The 20920-nt window shown below is 47.3% G+C and overlaps 2 protein-coding genes across 2 annotated transcripts; one reads left to right on the top strand and one right to left on the bottom strand.

Annotated features, from left to right (window-relative positions):
• Positions 1–991: 991 nt before the first annotated feature.
• Positions 992–8808, top strand: LOC121837565. The gene is made up of 2 exons (XM_042293197.1): positions 992–1052; positions 6127–8808. The coding sequence occupies exon 2, from the start codon at positions 6304–6306 to the stop codon at positions 7402–7404; it is 1101 nt and encodes a 366-aa protein (XP_042149131.1). The 5' UTR covers positions 992–1052; positions 6127–6303; the 3' UTR covers positions 7405–8808.
• Positions 8809–10213: 1405 nt separating this feature from the next.
• LOC115316963 lies at positions 10214–20750 on the bottom strand. The gene is made up of 5 exons (XM_042293516.1): positions 20736–20750; positions 19346–19589; positions 17332–17519; positions 14130–14315; positions 10214–10494 (listed from the first exon to the last, which is right to left on the bottom strand). The coding sequence occupies exons 1-5, from the start codon at positions 20748–20750 to the stop codon at positions 10297–10299; spliced, it is 831 nt and encodes a 276-aa protein (XP_042149450.1). The 3' UTR covers positions 10214–10296.
• Positions 20751–20920: the final 170 nt, after the last annotated feature.

The following is a 20920-nucleotide window of genomic DNA, read 5'->3' as shown; positions in this document are numbered from 1 at the left end:
TCTAGGCGCTAGTGGGGCCGCGTTTGGTGTTCCTTGAGTTTGAGGAGTTGTCTGCGCAGGGAGGAGTTTCGTTGGCTCTTCCTTGAGCTTTTAATGAAGTTGCATTTCCGCTCCGGCGTCTTCGAAGTCACATGACATCGCTGTCAGATGACGAGTCGCGATTGAATGTTTCCGGTGTTGCCAGAAGATGCTGACGGTTCCGCCGTAGTGTTGTTCCTCTTTCCGTCTCCACGTTGTACGATCTAGGCGCAGCTGTACCCGTGACCTTAGCGTTTGAAGACCAGGCCTTATTCCTCATTCGGACGACTTGTCCTTTATAGAGCGGCTGGAGTCGCTGCCCTGCGGTCTCTGGCTGTCGGTGCTTCTTAAAGGGGTACTCCACCGATTTTTTGAGCTACCCCAACTAACTATATTTTCTGACTCCCCGGCCTTTACTCTCTCCGGTATGCTATTTAGAATCGCGAAATTCATAATAGTTATTGCGAAATCGGCAAATGAAAATGATGCAAAAACCAACATTCAAATATACGCGCGCTTTTCGGGGCCGTGACGTCAGTGGCAGGCAGGCTTGCCAGTCGAGCAAGCAGCCAAAAAATAGAATATGCCAATCATTTGTTCCGTGCTGGAGCGCGGGTACTGCAGCGAGCTTCCCAAGCATTCATTTGACACCATGAACCTGCTTCGAATCAGTTTAAAACAAAATCTACAGCCCAAAGAGTGAACCCCTGCCTTCCACTGACGTCACTTTTTCATTGTTGCCAGTAGAGACTTCGAGCTTGAAAAACACGATGAGGACTAAAACTGTAAATTCAATAACTTCGCGAAAAAACAATATTTTGACCTAATCTTTGGGATACTATTTTCGCGATGTTTGTTGGTTAGTTTAGCAAAATTTCAAGCAAATCGGAGACAATGAAAAAATCGGTGGAGTAGCCCTTTAACGGTAGATGCCGGCTGCAAGCTGAAGTCGGGAAGTCGCGTACGTAGGCGTCTGCCATGCAGCAGCTCTTTCGGGGCACGGCCGTCCTCTGGAGGGGAAGAACGGTAGCCGAGTAAGCCCAATTAGAAATCTTCACGCGCATCTCCAGTTTTCTTGAGGAGCCTCTTAATAATCTGTACCCTCTTCTCCACGAGACCGTTGGAACGAGGAAACTCGGGGTTTGAGGTGATGTGCTTAAAATCATATCGGTTGGCGAACGCAGGAAAGTCGAGGCACAAAAACTGGGGTCCATTATCAGTGCAAACCTCCACCGGAATTTCGTACCTTGAAATGATGGCACACAGTTTACTGATAAACGTGCTTTCAGAAGTGTCACCGAGCTTTTCGACTTCTGGAAAGTTAGGGTGTGCATCAAACACTGCGAGATACGCACTTCCCGCGTAATGAAAAAGGTCTACACCGACCGTGTACCAGGGATAATCCGGAACTTCACGAAGCAAAAGTGGTTCACTTGGTTGCTTGTATGCATAAGTTGTACACGCGGCACACTTCCTTACAAGCGACTGAATGTCTGAATATAGACCTGGCCAGAAAACCAGACGTCGTGCCCCAGCATTGCACTTGTTTAAGACCAGATGGCCTTCGTGAATTCGTCCGAGCGTTTCCGGTCGTATTTTGGGGGGAACGACAACTTTGCACCCTTTCAGCAAAATTCCTTCCACCACTGAAAGGTCCAAAGTGAACGGTTTAAGTTCCCCTTCGACGCCTTTATTACTGGATATGCTTTCGACAACCTTCTCCAAGTCTGAATCCTTACTAGTTTTTTCAGCGAAACGCAGTTTTGTGGCTTCACTTACTAAGGATGACAGAATGCCGACAGCATGTACCTGAACGTCGATAATGCCAGCGGTGTCCCCTGACGCAGCAGGCGCCGTCCTTGAGAGTATGTCAGCCAGGACCCATTCTTTGCCGGGAACAAACTGCAGTTTGTAGTTGTAAATCATCCGGCGAAGGAAAAAACGTCGTAGTCTTGGTGGCATGTCCCCTGTGTCCTTCAATGAAATAGCGATAAGAGGTTTAGGATCAGTTTCTATTAAAACGCGCCGTCCGTAGATGAAGTGATGGAATTTTTCACAGCCGTACGTAATTCCCATGGCTTCTTTTTCAATCTGTGAGTAACGTCTTTCCGCCTCTGTCATTACCCGAGAGCCATAGGCAATAGGACGTCAGCTACTGCCATGACGCTGCAGTATCGCCGATCCGAGGCCAACCCTTGAGGTGTCTACCGTTATCTTTGTTGTTGTTGTTGTTTTTTTTTTTGTGAGGTCAAAAATTTCTAATAACGGTTCCTTGCCGAGTGCTTCGCAGAGCGAAGCCCATTTTTGTGCGAGGTTTTCTGTCCATTCGAGGACAGTGTCCTTACGTATTAAACTTCGTAGCTTTTTCTTGCTCAGCGCAGGTAAATATTTTTCAAAATAATTTACCACTCCCAACATCCGCTGTACGTCGAGCTTATCAGTTGGTACTGGCATCTCGCCCAGGCAGCTCACTAACCTATGGTTGGGGCGGATGCCGGCCTCGCTTATTACGTCCCCCAGGAAAGAAATTTCCCGCACGCTGAACTTGCATTTTGTCAAGTTGAACGTCAAGCCCGCTCGTTCTGCTTCCGGAGAGCGACCTTGAGGCGCTCGTCATGCTCGTGTTTAGAGCATCCCCACACCAAAATGTCGTTTATGTAAACCCTGTGGTCGGTTTGCCTTGCTGCATACCCGACCCGGAGGAATAACACGGAGCCAACGGTTTCAACAAGAAACTACATTTAATGGGACATGGACGAGACGATTAACATGGTTACCACCGGTGCCTGAGTGCAGGCAGCGACTCCCTGTGCGCCGCCTCTGATGTGCCTTATCAAGGCGGCGCACGCAATGTGCGCGTGGCTGGCGAAACGTCGCCGCCACGCGGGAAAAGTTCGGCACCGTTGCCTCGCAGTCCGGCAACTGGGCTGGGGAGCAGCCAGGGTGCCCACAACCCTTACCCCTGGTGATGGGTCAAATATCTCGCTCAGCGTTTTCTGGAATACTTCGGGTGCTGACGAGGTTCCAAACGGAAGCCGAAGGAAACGGTAGCGACCGAACCGGGTGCCAAACGTACAGATCTTTGACGTAACCTCGTCCAATGGAATCTGATGAAACCCGAGTTAGCGTCAAGCCGGGAAAAAAAAACACTTGGCCCCGTGAAGCTCAGCCTCAATATCTTCGCGCTGTGGCATCTGGAAGTGCACGCGTTAATATTTCTAGGGTCCAGGCATAGCCTAAGGCTGCCGTCCTTTTTCTTCACAATAACAAGGGGGCTTGCCAGTCAGTGGTTTCATCCTCGATGCCGTAAACACCCACGTCCAAGACGTCGTAGTCCTCGTCGTCGTGCTTCACCTCGCTGACTTGTTTGTTGCAACAAGCTGAGAAGTGGTTGCGTCCAGTGGCGCACCCACGGTGGGGGGAGGGGGGGGGGTCATAACCCCCTCCCCCCCCCCCCCAGAGCTCCGTGAGAAAAATTTTTTTTGTGGGCATATTTTGACGATTTTTTTATTGTAATGTCCGCAACGAGGACCTTTAAAATTTAATAAATTCATCGCCCCCTCCCCTCCTCCTCCCCCCCCCCCCCTCGCCGCTGTACTAGTGATGTACACGGCACGAGCAAGTCATTTAACGTCTGTAAAGTTCGTCCAATTTTCGCCTCGTCAGTTTTGTTTCTGAACTCCACCTTGCCATTCACAATAACGGACTGGAATAGCCTGCCTAACAGTATCGTGACCCAGACAGATTATAATACATTCATAGCCCAACTGACCATCCATCTGCATTTGCACTAGTAGCAAAGTCAACTCGTGTTTATAGGAATGTTTTATTTGGGTATTTTTCTGTTTTATCAGCTGTTTTTTCCCTAAAAATGTTTTAAGTGTTCTTTTCCTGTTTTTGCTGCTTTATATAACAATATTTTCCAGCATGTAACCCACTTTTTTGTTTGTTCCTTTATATAATGTTTCTTCAGCAGTTACTCCCACCTTGTGTAACGCCAGCAATGGCCTTCAAGGTTTAATGAATGATGAATGATGATATGCAATCTTCCATTGACAGATGACACACTATTACCAAAATTATCTATGTGGTGAAAAGTGCTCATCTGATGCACCAATCTAGGTGTCACAGCCTTGCGCCCCTCGATACACTGTCCGAGCAAAATGTAAAAAACCGCCGATGATCGTATTCACGCTAACAGTGTCGCGGTGTGTACAGTCTCCCGCAGTGGCGCACCCACGGGTCCGTGGGGGGAAAATTAAAGGTCCTAACCCCCCCCCCCCCCCCCCCCCCTTCCCCCAAGAGTTCTGTAGCGGTCAATCGGAACCCCTTTTCCCCTGTTGCATTGACGATACGGCAAACAACGTGACAGTTAGTACGAAGGAGTCAGTTCCGGATTTTTTTATCGTAAGTACATTGACAAATTACACTATTTTCTCAATTATTTATGCGTTAAAGGAAAACTCCGCTTCATTTTTGATATTTAGAAAACTATGTAGCCCTCTTCAGTATCATATAGGAAGACTCCATGTCAAATATTACGATCTAATTCCGTTTATATATTTAATAAACTGACCAGCAAACCTTCAAGCGAGCCAAGTCGCCGAAATCTGCCAACTCTAGCGTGCGGCGCGAGGCGCAATCATCAGCGCAGTCAATGCCACGGAGTTGGAGCGGCCAACGTTGAACCATGCTATGTCAGAGGCATGCATAAGTCATTCTCACGTTTTGCTTGTTTTTACTTCTCAGAGCGAAATTGAACGATGACGTCATGAGTTTCTCCTCCCGGTGTTGGCTGACCGGGCGTTCACGTGATCACCGTAACACGGATGCGCTAGTTTGCGCTGCCCTGCGCGCTTATCGGTCTGTTTCTCCGCTCCCCTTCTCCTCTTTCATCTTCTCCCCTTCCCCCCTCTCCCCCGGGCCATCACCGTCCATGCCATGGAAAACGACCTGCCCGCGTCCAATAAAAAAAAAAAAAAAAAAAAAAAAAGACCAGCCCGCGTCGCGTGTCCTGTTTCTCGCTCCCTCCCGAACGTCACAAGGCCACGTGGTTCGACGTGACGTGGACATGACTCTGACGACCCGAGACCAATGTTGCCTGACGCAACCGAAGTTTCGGTTTTGGTATCAGCTGATGTTTAAACTAGGATTACACAAATAATATTCCAAATTTCGCGAATCCGAAGACGTATAGTTGTTTAGTAGTGCTTTGTGAATTTGAATCACATGTAAGCCTAATTTTTTTTTTTAATTGAGCGGAGTTGCCCTTTAAGGCCTCATCTCAGTTGGCGTCTCAAAGAAATTTGAAAAATGTGTTGTATTATCAGTATTTATATTTCTGCCCCCCCCCCCCCCTAAAGTGTATTCTTGTATTTGTGTTTCCAAAGGCTTTTTGCCTATTTTTAAAATGTATTTCCGATACGTATCACGATACATTTTTATAGATATATTTGAGACTTGAGTATCAGTATCTTAGCAACTATTTTCATCTATCCCAGTATTTGTATTTCCAAATACATTTCTGACTATTTCTGCCCAACCCTGCAACGTAATGCAGCTGTCAAGTGACACGTTTAACGTTTAGGAATTGGAGGAATGGAATGGAACGATTCAACCATTCCAGGAGTGGGAATGGGCCCAGTGTTTCCATTCCTAGGAGTTAAAAGGAATGGAATTATTGATAACTCTAATTCCCCGGAATGGAATGGGGGTGCCCATTCCGCAACACTGAATTGCTCAGTCACAGTGCTTGCACGCAACCTACTGCAGTAGGAACTGCTTCCATGTCTCATGAAAGGAGTTCACCAAATGACAAGGCCTAAAGCCCCTCCCATTCTTGATACTGTGACCTCCGTTCGAAATCGGGATGCCGATTCAAACACCTTAGCCCTAATCTCTAAAATGACAAACAACTTTATTGAAATAAAAACAAACAAACATTAAAACTGATATGCTCAAATACATGAGAAAAAAAAAGGGAAAAGTGCCCGAACTTCAGGCGCAATACGAAAACGGACAAATACGACACCAATCCGGTGTCGTATTTGTGGGCGCGGAAGCAGTTACGACAACATGGCTTACGAGCCGCGCTTCTGCGCTTTGCAGGCATTCTTGGCTCTTGTTCTGCTGTGGTCCCCGCCTCCGACGCAGACTTCAGCAGGCTTCTTGATACCGCTGCCATCATCGCGGGAGTGCATCAACTGACAGCGCCCTGACAACGCCTTTTCTCTGGAACTCTTGTCGTTGAGAGGCTGGATTTTCCAAGAAGCAACGTCATCAACGATGACATTACTTCTTAACAGCGACGCCAGCAACGATATAAACGGCTGGAAGTGGAACCTTCTCTTCAGTGGGCGCGGAAGCAGTTACGAAAACATGGCTTATGTGTCGCGCTTCTGCGCTTTGCAGGTGTGTAACCGCTTTTCACTTCACACTAAAAAAAACGACAATCATTACTTGTTATTGCTTCCGTGCCCACAAGGGCTTTGTAAAATTGCTTATGATTGCTGTTTGACCGTACTTTTGCTACTACATTCTGGTGATGTTAAGATGAACCCAGGACCTCTTACTCGTGCTGAGGCTCTTTTGAATGTAGAGTGTTTGCCTGATGAGCCCTCTGAACAGATGGCTGCATTATTCAATCTTTTAAAGGGTCTTCAAGCGCGGTCGATTCAGTCTGCAAGGAGTCAAACTGACTTGGCGGCTGACGTAAAAGCTATCAAGGCTGGACGGAAAAGCATTGAAACTAAGATTGGATGTATCCAGAAAAGATTGGACGAATTAGAAGAGAAAACAAATTCGCTCGACCACTTTGGTCAAGATATCGCTAGCGTTCAAGACTCAGTAAAAACCCTAACAGCTCAGCATGGCTCGTTGCAAGTGCCTCTTGGCGAACTGGAAGACCGGTCGCGACGCGATAATCTTATTTTTCATGGCATTCCTGACTCACGTGAATCGTGGGAACAATCTGAGACAAAAGTGAAAGACGCTCTAGCAGGAGTAATTGACACCTTCCCCGAGAATGCAATTGAGCGAGCTCATCGCTTAGACCCCTATTTGCCGAATAAGTGTCGCCCTATCATAGTTAAATTCTCTGGATACAAGATAAGAGAAAGGATACTTTCCGCGCATACAAAACTGAAAGAAAAAAATGTTGCCGTAAGCGAAGATTTTTCGCCCGCCACACGCCCCGCTCGAAAGAAACTTGTCGACTTCGCTAAAAATCAACCCAGGGCACCTCCCTTTCAGCTAAGATATAACAAGCTTGTCTTAATCAAAAAGCAATACGTCTACGCTGCCGAAATTGATAACGTGGTTGAACTTATGCCCAAATCAACACAAGACAACCCGCATCCCAGTTGTTCAACACACACAATGACCTAGCGGGACGCGAGGGGCAGTGGACGTTCCTTATCTCATGCATAAATTATTTTTTACAATATTCGGAGTGTTATGAGCAAGCGCGATTCTTTAACCTCTGCCATCGATACATGCAATGCCGATTTCATCGCACTAACCGAGACCTGGCTGCATCCGCACTTTCGTGATCATGAAATTTTCCTATCTGCTCGGCATTTCTCTATTTATCGCTGCGACCGCACAACGCGACAAGGTGGTGGTGTTCTGCTGGCCATTTTGAAAAACTTTCCATCCCAGTGTGTTTTTTTCCTTGCAACCTTGAGATTGTTTGGGCTGTCGCTGAAATAAGTAATATGAAAATCATTCTTTGTGTTTTTTATCGACCCCCCACGCTTTCTTCCAATTTTGTAGATGAACTTCATGATGTAATTATATAGTTTCATCTCGATACCCACCGTTTCCTTTATTTCTGCTTGGTGATTTTAACATTCCGAATATATCATGAAACAGTGAACCGCCCAGTATACATCCCGTCTCCTCTTTAGCCACTGAATTCTTGAACTTGTGCTCTATATTTTCCTTTACACAGCTTATTAAGCAACCTACAAGGACAACACAATCTGTCGCGAACACCCTTGATCTTGTCTTGACATCCCAGCCTGATCTTGTCTCCGAGATTAGTCACTTGCCTGGCTTAAGCGATCACTGTTTGCTTACTTTCCAGATTCGCTTGTCACGGCCAAAGAACCTTAAGAAAATTAAAACTATTCGTAACTATGCAAAAGCAAATTTTGAAGCAATTAATTATGAACTGTCTATTTTTCTTGATAATTTTTTTAATGGTTTTGATAATCACACTGTACAAACTAATTGGGACATTTTTGTGGCTAAAGTGAATGATTTAACTAATAAATACATTCCCACTTTCACCATCACATCTAATAGTGATGCTCCGTGATATAGTCGTAACCTCCGACGTTTATCGAACAAAAAAAAAACGCTTATAAAGATCAGCTGAACTATCTGGAAATGGTGCCCGCTGGGCTGCTTACAAACATGCCTCCGACGAATATGTAGCTGCGCTAAAAAATGCTAGGGAAGAATTTCATCGAAGCACTTTGCCATCAATGTTAATAAACGACATTAGAAAATTTTGGAGTGTTATACGACCAAAAGATGAGAATATGATCACTTTAGTCGACAGCACTGGAAACGTAATTCCTCCTAGCCAGTGTGCATTGGTGCTGAATGAAGTGTTTTCATGCGACTTTTCTGTAACGTCAGGTGTCCCCATACCCGATACTCATGGCTTTGACTTTCTCGTCATGTCTCCCATACTCATTGAACCTACTGGTGTAGAGAGCCTCATTAGATCACTTAAACATTCTTCGTCTCCTGGATGCAATTCAATTAATCCCAAGTTTTTGAAAAGTACTAGTGTTTATTCTTCTATTATACTTTCTAAGATTTTTCAGCAGTCGCTCGACTACGGTTATCTTCCTGAGGAATGGAAGGTCGGGAAGGTGATTCCACTCCATAATCAGGTAGCGAGTCCTCTCCCCTCAATTACCGACCCATCTCACTAACCAGCATTCCTTGTAAACTTTTTGAGCACCATTCTGTTTTCATATCTCGTTACATTCCTTGAATCAAACTGCTTTTTCACACCTTCACAGCACGGCTTGCGCAAAACTTACTCCTGTGAAATTCAATTGGTATCATTTACGCATAAACTAAACCTCATTCTTGACCATTCCTCATTTGCCGATTGCATTTTTTTAGACTTCTCTAAAGCATTAGACAAGGTATGCCACAAACTTTTACTATATAAACTACACCAACTTAACCTTGATCACAAACTTCTCACATGGATTGAATGTTTTCTTCTTAACCGTTCACAGTTTGTATCAGCTAACAACTCTAAACTCGCAGCCAACCGGTGTTTACTCTGGTGTGCCACAGGGTTCTGTTCTTGGTCCCCTCCTTTTCCTTATCTACATAAACGATCTACCTTCTTGCATTTCTTCTAACAATCTCTTGTTTGCCGATGACTGAGTGGTTTTTCGTGAAATAACTTGCGACGACGATATAACTAATCTTCAGTCGGACCTTAATGCTATCTCTGAATGGTGCAAGGCATGGTATATGGACCTAAACGTTAATAAATGCAAATATATGCACGTATCTAGAATAGCAAATAGTTTTCCCACCTACTTTCTAAATCACCGTCCCCTTGATGCCGTCACTTCTTACAAATACCTTGGTATTCACATTACAGCCGATCTCACCTGGAACGCTCACATCTCGTATGTTACTAACAACGCTAACAGAATGCTTGGGTACATCCGACGTAACCTTTCAAAAGCCCCTTCGTCATTAAATCTTTTGTTATATAAAACACTAATCCGTTCAAAACTTGAATAGGCTTCATCTGTGTGGGATCCTTACCAAGAAAACTTAATAGATTCACTTGAAATGGTTCAAAATAATTCAGTTCGTTTTATCCTATCTAACTATAACAGAACTGCCAGCATAAGCTCAATGAAACCTAGCCTCAACCTACCAACTCTAGCATCTCGCCGTAAATCACTTCGACTATGTCTATTTCACAAGTTCTTTCATCACCCATACCTGCGCCACGATTTTATTTTGCCTCCCCCGTATATCTCATCCAGGTTGGATCATGCTTTTAAGGATGGAATTCCACTCTGCGAAACTAACGCTTTTTTTCAGTCCTTTTTCCCACGCACATCAGATGAGTGGAATCGCCTTCCCGCACCTACGACAGCCATCGAAGACCACACTCTTTTCAAGAACGCCTTAGCTATCATTGTATGATTAGGAGCCTCTTATTTGTCTTTACTAATAACTGCACAATGTTGTACTGTCTTATGAAATTTAATCCTCTATAGTGCCTCAGGTCTTGAGGGTAAATAAATAAATGAATAAAACCCGTAGAAAAGTTCTCAAGTCCGTGGCGAGGCTGGTGCCAAATATCTTGAGGAGGTCCTGGAGGAAAATCACGTCCTTCCTCATCAGGATCTTTCTCTTGGTGTGGAGGGAACACAGGTAGCTCGCCGACAAGAAGTTTGTCACGAAGAGCTCCGACGCCTCCTGGAAAAGAGGCGACGACCGTCAAACGCCGACGAGTCGACACGTTAGAACTGGGACAGTCCCCAAATTTTAATGTTGAAAAATTTACGACCCGCATTTTTTATATCGTTTCTATTCACACAAGAGGAGAAAATGTGCCACCTTCGTTCAAAATGCTGCAAATTTGCTGCATACGGTAGAATCTCGTGATATGACGACGGTTCGTCCGAATTTCGGTACGACACAAATTTTTCGAAATTCCCGGCCGAAGTTTGTTAAGACTTATCTATTACGTTTCGGGATAGTCTCCAAATGCTTTCTCGGCCACGGTGGATCATGTGAACGATCATCAACGTTTACACATCCTGCGGGACGGCATCACTTGGCTCCAAAAATATTCCAAAAGCCGGGAATCATAATGATCAAAAAAACTGCTCCGACTTTACTCAACAAGATTAACAATTTAATCAAACGTTTCGTCTCCCATGCAGGAAACATTGTCAGTGAAACCTACAAGCAGGAATGAGAGAAAAAACTTCAACAGTCCTATTTAAGCAAGTCCGCGTACACATCGGGGAGGGGGCCGCGGTTCGAGTTGCAAGCTGATGAGTCACTTCGGATGAACCATGATTCCACGAACCTGCGTGGACCCCACCTTTGTTCGCGCGCCAGAGTGGATGCATTCTCAAAGTCGAAACAGTGACCCGTAGTCCAACAATGGTCTACGAGTTCCGTCTTCGCTCTTGTCGCATGCGTGGCCTTCGCCACGTCCCTTTTGTGTTCGTTTAAGCGAGTGCAGCGCTTCCGGCCTGTCTCCCCAATGTAGGATGCGTCACAGTCTAGACAATTCACTTTATACACAACACCGCACTGGGACTCTGGGGGGGGAGTAATCTTTAAGTTTAGATATGAGGTCACGTAGTTTACAATGGGGTTTGAAAGCAGTACGGATATTCAAAGGGGCGAGGGCCCTGCGAATAGACTCAGAAACACCTCTCAAATAGGGTATTGTTACTTGCCCTGTCCTAAGTCGTCCATTATCCTGACTTCTTCTTTGCCCCATCTGTTTGCGCGTGTTATCAATAAAAGTCTGAGTCTATTCGCAGGGCCCTCGCCCCTTTGAATATCCGTACTGCTTTCAAACCCCATCGTAAACTACGTGACCTCATTTCTAAACCTAAAGATTACACCCCCCCAGAGTCCCAGTGCGGTGTTGTGTATAAAGTGAATTGTCTAGACTGTGACGCATCCTACATTGGGGAGACAGGTTGCAAGCGCTGCACTCGCTTAAACGAACACAAAAGGGACGTGGCGAAGGCCACGCATGCGACAAGAGCGAAGACGGAACTCGTAGACCATTGTTGGAATACGGGTCACTGTTTCGACTTTGAGAATGCGTCCACTCTGGCGCGCGAACAAAGGTGGGGTCCACGCAGGTTCGTGGAATCATGGTTCATCCGAAGTGACTCATCAGCTTGCAACTCGAACCGCGGCCCCCTCCCCGATGTGTACGCGGACTTGCTTAAATAGGACTGTTGAAGTTTTTTCTCTCATTCCTGCTTGTAGGTTTCACTGACAATGTTTCCTGCATGGGAGACGAAACGTTTGATTAAATTGTTAATCTTGTTGAGTAAAGTCGGAGCAGTTTTTTTGATCATCACTTGGCTCCTACGACTGTAGCAGGCTTTTTGAGTCATTTCTCTCGCCGTTCTTTCTATATACGCAACATGCAATCCCGATAACCGTAGGTGCGCTCCAAAATTCGAAAACATACCCACATCCAGCGCTGCTGTGTTGTCGCGTGATGAAATTTGGCTCGCTGGAGTAACTCGCGTTTGCTTACTCCAGGGTTGCTGCTTTATATTTATTGCCACGCGATAAATGGGTTTCAGCAACTCTGACTGACTCGAGTGTATGTGAGAAATGACGTTCGAAATTGACGTTGATCGTGGAATCGACGCTTATCTAACGGCTTTCGCAAGTGTGAATTCACAAATCCTACAGTGGCTGCTCCTCCGGAACCAGAGGGAAACTTGAGAATTGAGGACTGAGACCTGCTTTGTGCTGAGAAATCGGCCTTTGATTTCATTACCGCAGATGACAGCCTCGCTACTTGCGGATTAAGGACTGCCGAGGCAATTGTTGACAAAGTGACGGCACTGCAAGGACGGTCAAGTAGCGGAGATGATGACGGCGACGTAAACTAATGACAAGCAGCCACCAACGACGGCTGAAACACTGCATGCCCTCGATGTGCTGCGCCGCATAGTGAGCCCGAGATCAAGGTCAGCGACGACAGGTATGCTCGTTCTTCCATGTTCCAAAAGTGCCGTTTGGGTGACATTGAAAAAAAGAAGACTCTGAAGAACATTATTGACTTCTTCAGATGGGAGTGTGACCAATGAATTGGAAGTAGCCCCCCCTTTGTTTTCACATAGTCATGTGACTTGTTTTCTGTTAGTATGAATTTTGGATGATACAAATATTTCTGCGATCCCTCCAGATTCATATCATCGATAATCTACTGCAATTGCAAAAAACAAAACCATATTTTGTTTAATTTGCAGTTTTGTGTGGTTGTCATCGGAACTATGGCGTGACCTTTTTCGCGGTACGCGGGTTTTTGCGGCGCTATCTATCCATCTTTCGGAAATAAGGGAAACCGTTTCCTCTCCTTCGCTACCTTTAACGTCTGTCCCTGCGGCAAGCCGTCCCACCTCGATCCCTCGCCGCAACCTTCGACGAGGGCAAGCGTGACCTTGAAAAGTTGGCCAACATGCAGGGAAGGCTGCTGGTCCCAAAGACGACACCGAACCTCACTCGAAACACGTCTACTTGTTCAATCTCTTTGTAGATTAAAAACTAGCGCACGCAAGAAAGAAAGCGTTCCCGCTCCTCGTATCATGGGTGGCCTTGACGACTTCCCACAATTAAGTGGCCAAAGTTCGAAAATCCTTGCACCGCCTCTTTAAAGAGGAGACACTGCTCTTTCATGTAATGGCTCAGGGAGCGAAAGCGCAAGCTCGCACAGCAAGACCAAAGGTTCCTGTGATTCTCCCCACTCCTGCCCGTTTCGATCTGGACGAGCATCCTACCGGCGTGCGGTCGTGTTTCGCCAAGCGGCGTATGCCAACTAAATAGGCCACGTAAATCGATGACCTACGACTGAATAGGCATGTATTGACGAAAAAAAGGACAATCGTAAAATCCGGAGAGCCCCAGAAAGGTAACCCATCCCCATTTCTGGCTCGAGGTGCTATTTTATTTGAAACACCGAAAGATAGCCCACTAATAATAATCGTAGTCTCGGATCAATGATGACCGTGGCGAAAATGCGTCTAGTTAGGTATGGCGAGATATAAGCGAACACTGCTGGTTGGAAAGTACAGTCATCTTTGCTTCATTGCCCCTTGCCGCAATAACAACTTTGACAGAAACACACAATAAAAAAATAGCATTTTTTCAACTTGCCTTGACTGCACACCAAAAGTTAGCCCACCCCTCATTTGCACCCAATTTTCTAACTATTTTAGGTGGGCTATCTCTCAGTACTTTACGGTATGTGGGCCAACGTCGACGGACAGACGACGCGGGTCGTTGCCGACGGCGACTGGTATGTGCGCCACGACGGCGACCAAAAGACGAGGCAGGCCCACCTGTAGCGCCTGCAAGGCGAGCCCCTGCATGTAGTAGCGGTCGGAGCGACTGGGGGCCAAACCCTGCAGCATTTCCCTCACCACCCGCGCAAATGACAGCCGTGGAATGAGGAGCCGTGTGGTCCTTTGGAGGCGACGGACGTCCTTGAGCCAGGGTGGTGTGCGATGCGTCGACTTCCGATTGCCCTGGACAGAAGAGGAGTGGCAACCGCGCTGATTAGCTCCCGCCGATTGGCCTCCACCGGGCTAAAGTGTCAACCGCCATTTTTAAAAAGAAAGCTGATGGCGACTTTTTTTTCTTCTAAAGTCTTACGCTGCATGAAATGCGGTATTTCAGGAGCGGTTGTCTAAATTTGCTTAGAAGATAGTTAACGGTCGTCTCGAAAAGAAGCTATACATTTATTAATTTTACCGCTAAACCTGGCGGGAAATGCACCGACGGGCAGACGGATGGGCGAAATCTTCCGATTGGTAGAGCTCCATTGAAAAGCATTTCGCACCTTCAAAAAAAGAACTCTAGCAATTCCTGCAGTTAGGCAAATCAATACCAAATAAACACACAAAAAAAGCTCTTTTTGCATTGTTGTGCCAAAGGCAGACTTAAAGGGATGCTGAACCAAAATTTGGATTCCCCGAAACATGCGGCAAAAGCGTGCAACGGGATGCTACAAACACAAAAACATCCCTCATACAGCGATATCTCGAACGGATGACCGTATTTTTAAAAAAAGGAGGCGCATTTGACAGATATGTTCACGTCATGTTTCTCCAAAAAGGAGAGGGAACGACCTCGCGTCTTCTCCGCCTCGCTGCCTTGAGGGAGCCAAGCGAAGAGAGGAGGAAACAAGGTATCTTGACATCACGCGTCTCGTCGGCCTGGTTCAATCTCGACCTCTTTTTCAAAAAATACGGCCGTCCATTTGAGATATCGCCTTACGAGTAGTGTTGTAGCGATTGTAGCGTCCCGCCTACATCTCCTGCATCGTTTTTTTTTTAAATCCAAATTTCGGTTCAGCATCCCTTTAAAGGACACATGCTAAGGAAAAAATTTTTTTTAGACAGCTTAGATGGAAAAAGGATGTCATAAAACGATTTTACAACGAAGAAACGAAATTTTTAGAGCTATATTTACGGCGCTATACGAATTTGTAGTTGGCGCTCGCGGGAGCCGCTGCTGGTCACGTGGTAGGCCCGCGCGCCGCCGCGCTGCGTCGCCGCCGCACGCTGAGCGTTGTGCGAACGCCGCTTCAACGCGTTTCTTCAAGCCGCCGTCGCCGCCGCCGCACAAGTTCGTCTGCTTCGGGGCGCCGCCGCCGTCGTCTGACCGGCGCACAGGTCTATCACGTCTGCTTGCGCTTTTTCAGGAGTTTCCTTTGGGCTCTAAAAGTTACTTATTCGTCTTGGTTTTTTGTTATACTTCAAACAAAGATGAATAAGTTACTTTTAGAGGCCATAGGAAGCTTCCGAAAGAGCGCAAGCACCACGTGATAAATAAAGACCAGTCACGTGATAAATACAGACCACTTTTCCGCGGTGCCCGCGGGCGCCAACTACAAATTCGTTTTGCGCCGTAAATATAGCTCTAAATTTTTTTTTTCTTCGTTGTAAAATCGTTTTATGGCGTCCTTTTGCCATCTAAGCCGTGTAAAAAAAAATGTTTTTTTCCTGTGCATGTGTCTTTTAAGGAATGCATTGCATACTGCTTCGCACTGACACTGCTGGGAAAAACTCTGCACGCGTCTTGCGCCTCGACGGCACGAATGTTGCCGTGCGCTATGTCTCTCCAAGAGAGCCCCGCCAAAAGCGGAGTAAGCTCTGCCCGCGCACCGAAAGTGGTCTTGAAATGGCAATGAACACACCGGCGCTGGGACAACGCCCTTCTGCGATGCCATCGGGCGGAAATCGAGGGACCATTTTTCTTTGGACGCGGTAAATGCGCCGATCGGGGAACCGTTTTGGATGCCCTGGTGGGAGTAAAATGCGAACTTCGCGCACGCAATCGACAACTAAAAGTTACCCGTCTGCTACAATCTCTTAAAATTATGTGATTTCTCGTTTGTTTGAGCAGTATTTATGGTCCGTGGCGGGCCGTAGCTGAAAACAGTTCCGAGATAATAAAATTAACTTCCTTGGGGAGAAGGGATTCTTAAAAACCCTTACATTTAATGCTTTTTAGAGAACATCGAGACAATGCTACAGGGTGTCCCAGATTACTTGCATCAAACGTTAAAAAAAGCAAACGGAGTCCTCCAGGGAAGTAAAACCAACTGTACGTCGTTAGCAAGCGTCTTAACATAGTTGCCACATTTTTCTCGATCTGCCCAATTATTCGGTCGATTAAGACCAATTAGCAAACTTTAGTTATTCCTTTAAGGGCCGAGTTGTGAATTGGAAATTCTTTTACGATTTGGTGCAAGTCATCCCAGACGCCTGAAATATATATCTTTTAACCTGTTTACAATCCACGCACTAAATACTTCCAAATGGCGTTCATTTACACCTACGCAACGACGCGTTTGATGGCACAATGCCCCACACACCGTACAAAAATCACAGGAAGTTGCATCTCTCCATTGTAACCATTGCACCCACTGTTGCCGGGTGCCATTAATGATGCCCGCGAGACGGCCGGGGGAGCGTCGCTACTCGTGAGCGCACCTCCTTCGGCGGCTTCGGCGCCCCCGTCGCACGGTTTCAAGATGACGGCGCCCCTGCAACCGGGTGGGAAAGACGGGAGCTGTGCACGACAAATCGTGAGCGGCGACTTCGCCGGTGCCGTGAAAAGGGACGGTAAAGACGGCGGCAGAAAAGAGGGAAGAGAAAGCAGACGTGCGCTTTTCTCCGCAGCGACTGGAAGTCATTGGAGCACTGGTCGACTTTGTTTTCGTGGCATAAGCAACGCTGACTTTTTTTTTTGCATGTTTGAAGAGAAGGCGGCTCCGACCTCAAGGGCGACGTTCTGCCGCTTCTCCGCGTGCATTAAGGAGCTGCCGGCTACACGGGCTCGTCGGCACCTTCCTCCGGTACCTCCGACGTCCGCGTCTACGCCGCCCCGAAGCGGCCGAGATGCGTGGGGCCTTTTCTTCCCGAATATCACAACAACTTGACGCTACTCTCGGCACATCTAGTCGAGCGGCTTTAGTGCCTCTATTTTTCAAGATGGCGGCACCCACGCGAAGACTGCGAGGAAAGGGCCACTTACCCCCCTGGGAGAGGTAGACTTTCGCCTTTGATGCCAAAGACGCCGGTACCAATGGCCGGTGCCGGGTCCCTTTGATGCCAAAGGCTCCAGTGCCGGTGGCGCTGGAGCTCGGCATGCCGCCGGCGATGGCTGTGCGGGTGCTTGGCGTGCCGGGGTCGGCAGACATCTTTCTGGCGGGGGTTCGGCCTCTAAAAGGAGGTTAAGGTAAGTAAGAAAAACAAAAAAAGAAAACCTAAAAACTAGAAAAATAAAATAAATAAATGTAAAAAAATGTTTTTTCTTTTAGTGTTTTGTTTGAGGTAAGGAAGTCTCGCAAATCCACGTTTGGGAACTGTTTCGGCACGAATTGACAAACGACATAAGCTAAGGCCCCGGCGATACAACTGGGGCCTTAACCTAGACACTTGGGGAAAGAGTCGCCGAGAAATCCTGCGGCCGTTATTGGCCGACGTCGCACTTGACCTTGAGACCACTGATCTTTCTTGTAGTAGGCTGGATCGCGGACCGCGGCCTCGGCAGCTGGAGCCGAGTGTCGCCACCGGCAGCCATTGATTGACACCAGAAAAAGCGAAGTTTTCCCCTTTTTCTTAGCTGTTGTCGGCACTGAAACTTTTTGGATGCTTCCGATAAGCCCGCCAAATAGCTTGGCTACAAACGTTAAAACTGACAGCCCTCGCAGTTCTTATAAATAAATATTTTGTAGTCGAGAGTGACTCCGCTGTAGTGCAGCTCAATGAGGCGAGAGTTACCTAGAGTTACCGCAGGTCGGTGCCGGTTTCGTTGAGTTGGGTTTAGCAGACGACAAACTAGAAGGCTTTGCTACTCGGAATTCGCTTACTCCCGGAAAGTTGCTGTCGAGGTGGAACTTCTTTGTCATACATCAACTTCTCGGCTTCCCTAAGGACGGACTTATTGACGGCAGGTTCCTTTGCTAACTTCACTATGAGAGCAACCCTGCCAGCTCAGCCGTAGGTACGTTTGATCTTTTAATCCGGCGACCGGACGTTTGACAAATACCGAATCGATCTCGAAACACCCGGCATAAGAATCGCAGCGCACCATAAAATACTCGCCTCCGAGTACAGCGTACATGCTTCAATCTGCTTACTTTTGTGCGTTTCTCCCATAGACTTGCGTGCATTGCCTGGTGTCAAGCAATGGCCGCCGGTGGCGACACCGACAGGCTCCCGATTTGCGATCCAGCCTACTAAAATATAGATCAGTGCTTGGGACCGTCCAATCACAGCCGCCAAATTTCTCGCCGACTTTTTTGCCGAGTGTCCAGATCAGGGCCCCTGGAATGTCTGACCGAGGCATGTGACAACGCACTGTCGATGCACACTCGCTCCGACCTCGCCCGTGGCTTGGTGGCTGCGGAGAGTCAGATGCAGTCGCCGAAGGCTACGAAGGAATCCTTCCTGGCCGGTACATATTTACGTCCTTAACCCTATAAAAAAGAAAAAAGAAGCAAAAAAGCTTGACATAATTTGATCTAACAGGGTAGATTTGGCTGACGCAGAACTTAGTGGACGGCACGCGTGCAACAGTTGCTTCGTTCGATCTATCCGCACCTCCTTCACTGGTGCAGAAACGTGTAAGGGAGCGCACTTCCGGTCGTATCTTGACACACATGCTGGAAGTACACCGCCCTGCACTTTTTGCACCGGTGCGGAAAAATCGAATGAAGCTACTGCGACTTCACGCGGCACCGTGACGACGCCGGTGCGTTTGGCGTCCTGTCCCGCCCATGCACCGAAAGCGGTCTCCAAGTGGCGACGAATAACAACAGAAAAGCCCGCACGTCGTTAGGGCGTACTAGAACCGGAAGGTGTGCCGACTGCGTCGGCCTCTCCGTAGGAGTTGGGCATCGTGAGACTCAATTCTGCCGCAAAGCCTGGTCGCGTTTTCAACGAAAAAAAGGCCACAGCACGGCTGTACTTTTGTGTTTCGAGACAAACCTCAGTGCCCCCCTTTCGGGCTGCAAGCCGACCCGTCGTAACCCGCGACGACCAACCTGCGGAACGGCGCTGGATGCAGACACTGCGGGCCCCTCGTCGTCCTCGGAAGACGGCGGAGACGATTCCGTCCCGCCTGCCGAGGTCGTTCCTCCGACGACCTCGCGCCGAAACTCCTCGGGGTTGAGGGACGGCGACCGACGCCTGAAGTCGATGCCTCGGGAACGTCTGCCCTCTTTGAAGATTCTGAGGGCTCGCGCTCTGCGTGGACAGAACGCGGCGCGGACGACCTTGCAGCTGCTCCTGCGGAAACGGGAACCGAAGATGATGGTTCGGACTTGCACGCGGTGCGTTGAACACAAATGGTTACCGCTCTGGTTCGGGGAATCTTCGGGTAAAGTTGGTTTTCACAGAACACATTCCTGTGGCATTCCTTGTAACATGTAGCAAACTTTGCAGTTAGTCAAAAAAAAGATTTTTTTTTTAATAACTGCAGGTTCTCTCTTTTAAAGGGGCGGTGCAACGATTTTCTAACTTTGGCCAATTTGGGGACGGCTTGCCGCGGGGAAAGAGCATTGTTCAAAAAGCGTTTTTCGTTGACCGCAAAAGAATTGGCACAAGGAATGCTATCCGCCCTTACCTGCTTGTGCACCGGCAACAGAGAAAAACTGGTTTAGAGTGCAGCTCTTAGGTGCCCATTTCCACGCTTCATTGCGTCGCCGTCTGCATGATCGCCCCGCTGAATTTATTGAGAAATTGAATTTGTGTTGAAGTCACGCGATGTCAATTTTTCTGCTAAATCTAGCAGAGAAACTGAATTTGTGAGTGATGTGACATGAAGTCATGTGCCATTTAGCAGGGTTAAGTTTCCTCAACACCAATTCAGTTTCCCCGCTAAATATATAGCGGGGAAACTGAATTGGTGTTGAGGTTGTGTGACATCAATTTCCCCACAAGGTTTAGAGGGGAAACTTAAACCGCTAAATTTAGCGGGGAAATTCTCGCTATATTTAGCAGGAAATTTAGCGAAAATTGCCTGCTAAATGGGAGGAGGAGGAGAGGGTATGGAGGGATAGGAGAGGCATAACCTCCCCTCTTCCTACTCAAGCGCTGCGCTCTAATTTCGTGTTACAGAGAATTGTAAACGTCTTTCATTTTATTTTTTTAGTGCTGCTCTTCCATGGAGCTTGTCAACCGACAGATCTAAGAACGTTGATGTGTACGGCCCGAGCAGAGACATCTATTTTCCCAAGCCTAGTTTTGAAACCCCTTTTTTATTGAATTTTTTCAAGAAGACACTCCGTTTAGAGGAAATGGCAACGAATCTCCTTTTAGCAAATTTGTTTTTAGAAAAACACAATTCACTGAACTTGACTGCTTGCTCTAGCATTTGCTTGTTCTGCCTTGGCTGATGGCAAAGCCGAGCCAGTCAGTCAGTGAGTCACTCGCTTGGGCGGCCAGCATATTCAGAGCATGATCGACAAGTTTTTATGCATGCCACATCCCTGCTGTTTTCGCAAGAATAATTTTACATTTTGCCTGGTTTACAGCCCAAGAGAGGAGAGTGGGTGCTCAAAGCATAGGTTAACATGCCTCAGTGAATCATGCTCTAGCGTTTAGCATCTTCCAGATTT

Source organism: Ixodes scapularis, unplaced genomic scaffold (assembly GCF_016920785.2).
Source record: "Ixodes scapularis isolate PalLabHiFi unplaced genomic scaffold, ASM1692078v2 PGA_scaffold4__175_contigs__length_147842914, whole genome shotgun sequence".
Lineage (NCBI taxonomy): Eukaryota > Metazoa > Arthropoda > Arachnida > Ixodida > Ixodidae > Ixodes > Ixodes scapularis.
The sequence above is the reverse complement of the archived record's forward strand: the minus strand, read 5'-3'. Positions and strand labels throughout refer to the sequence as shown.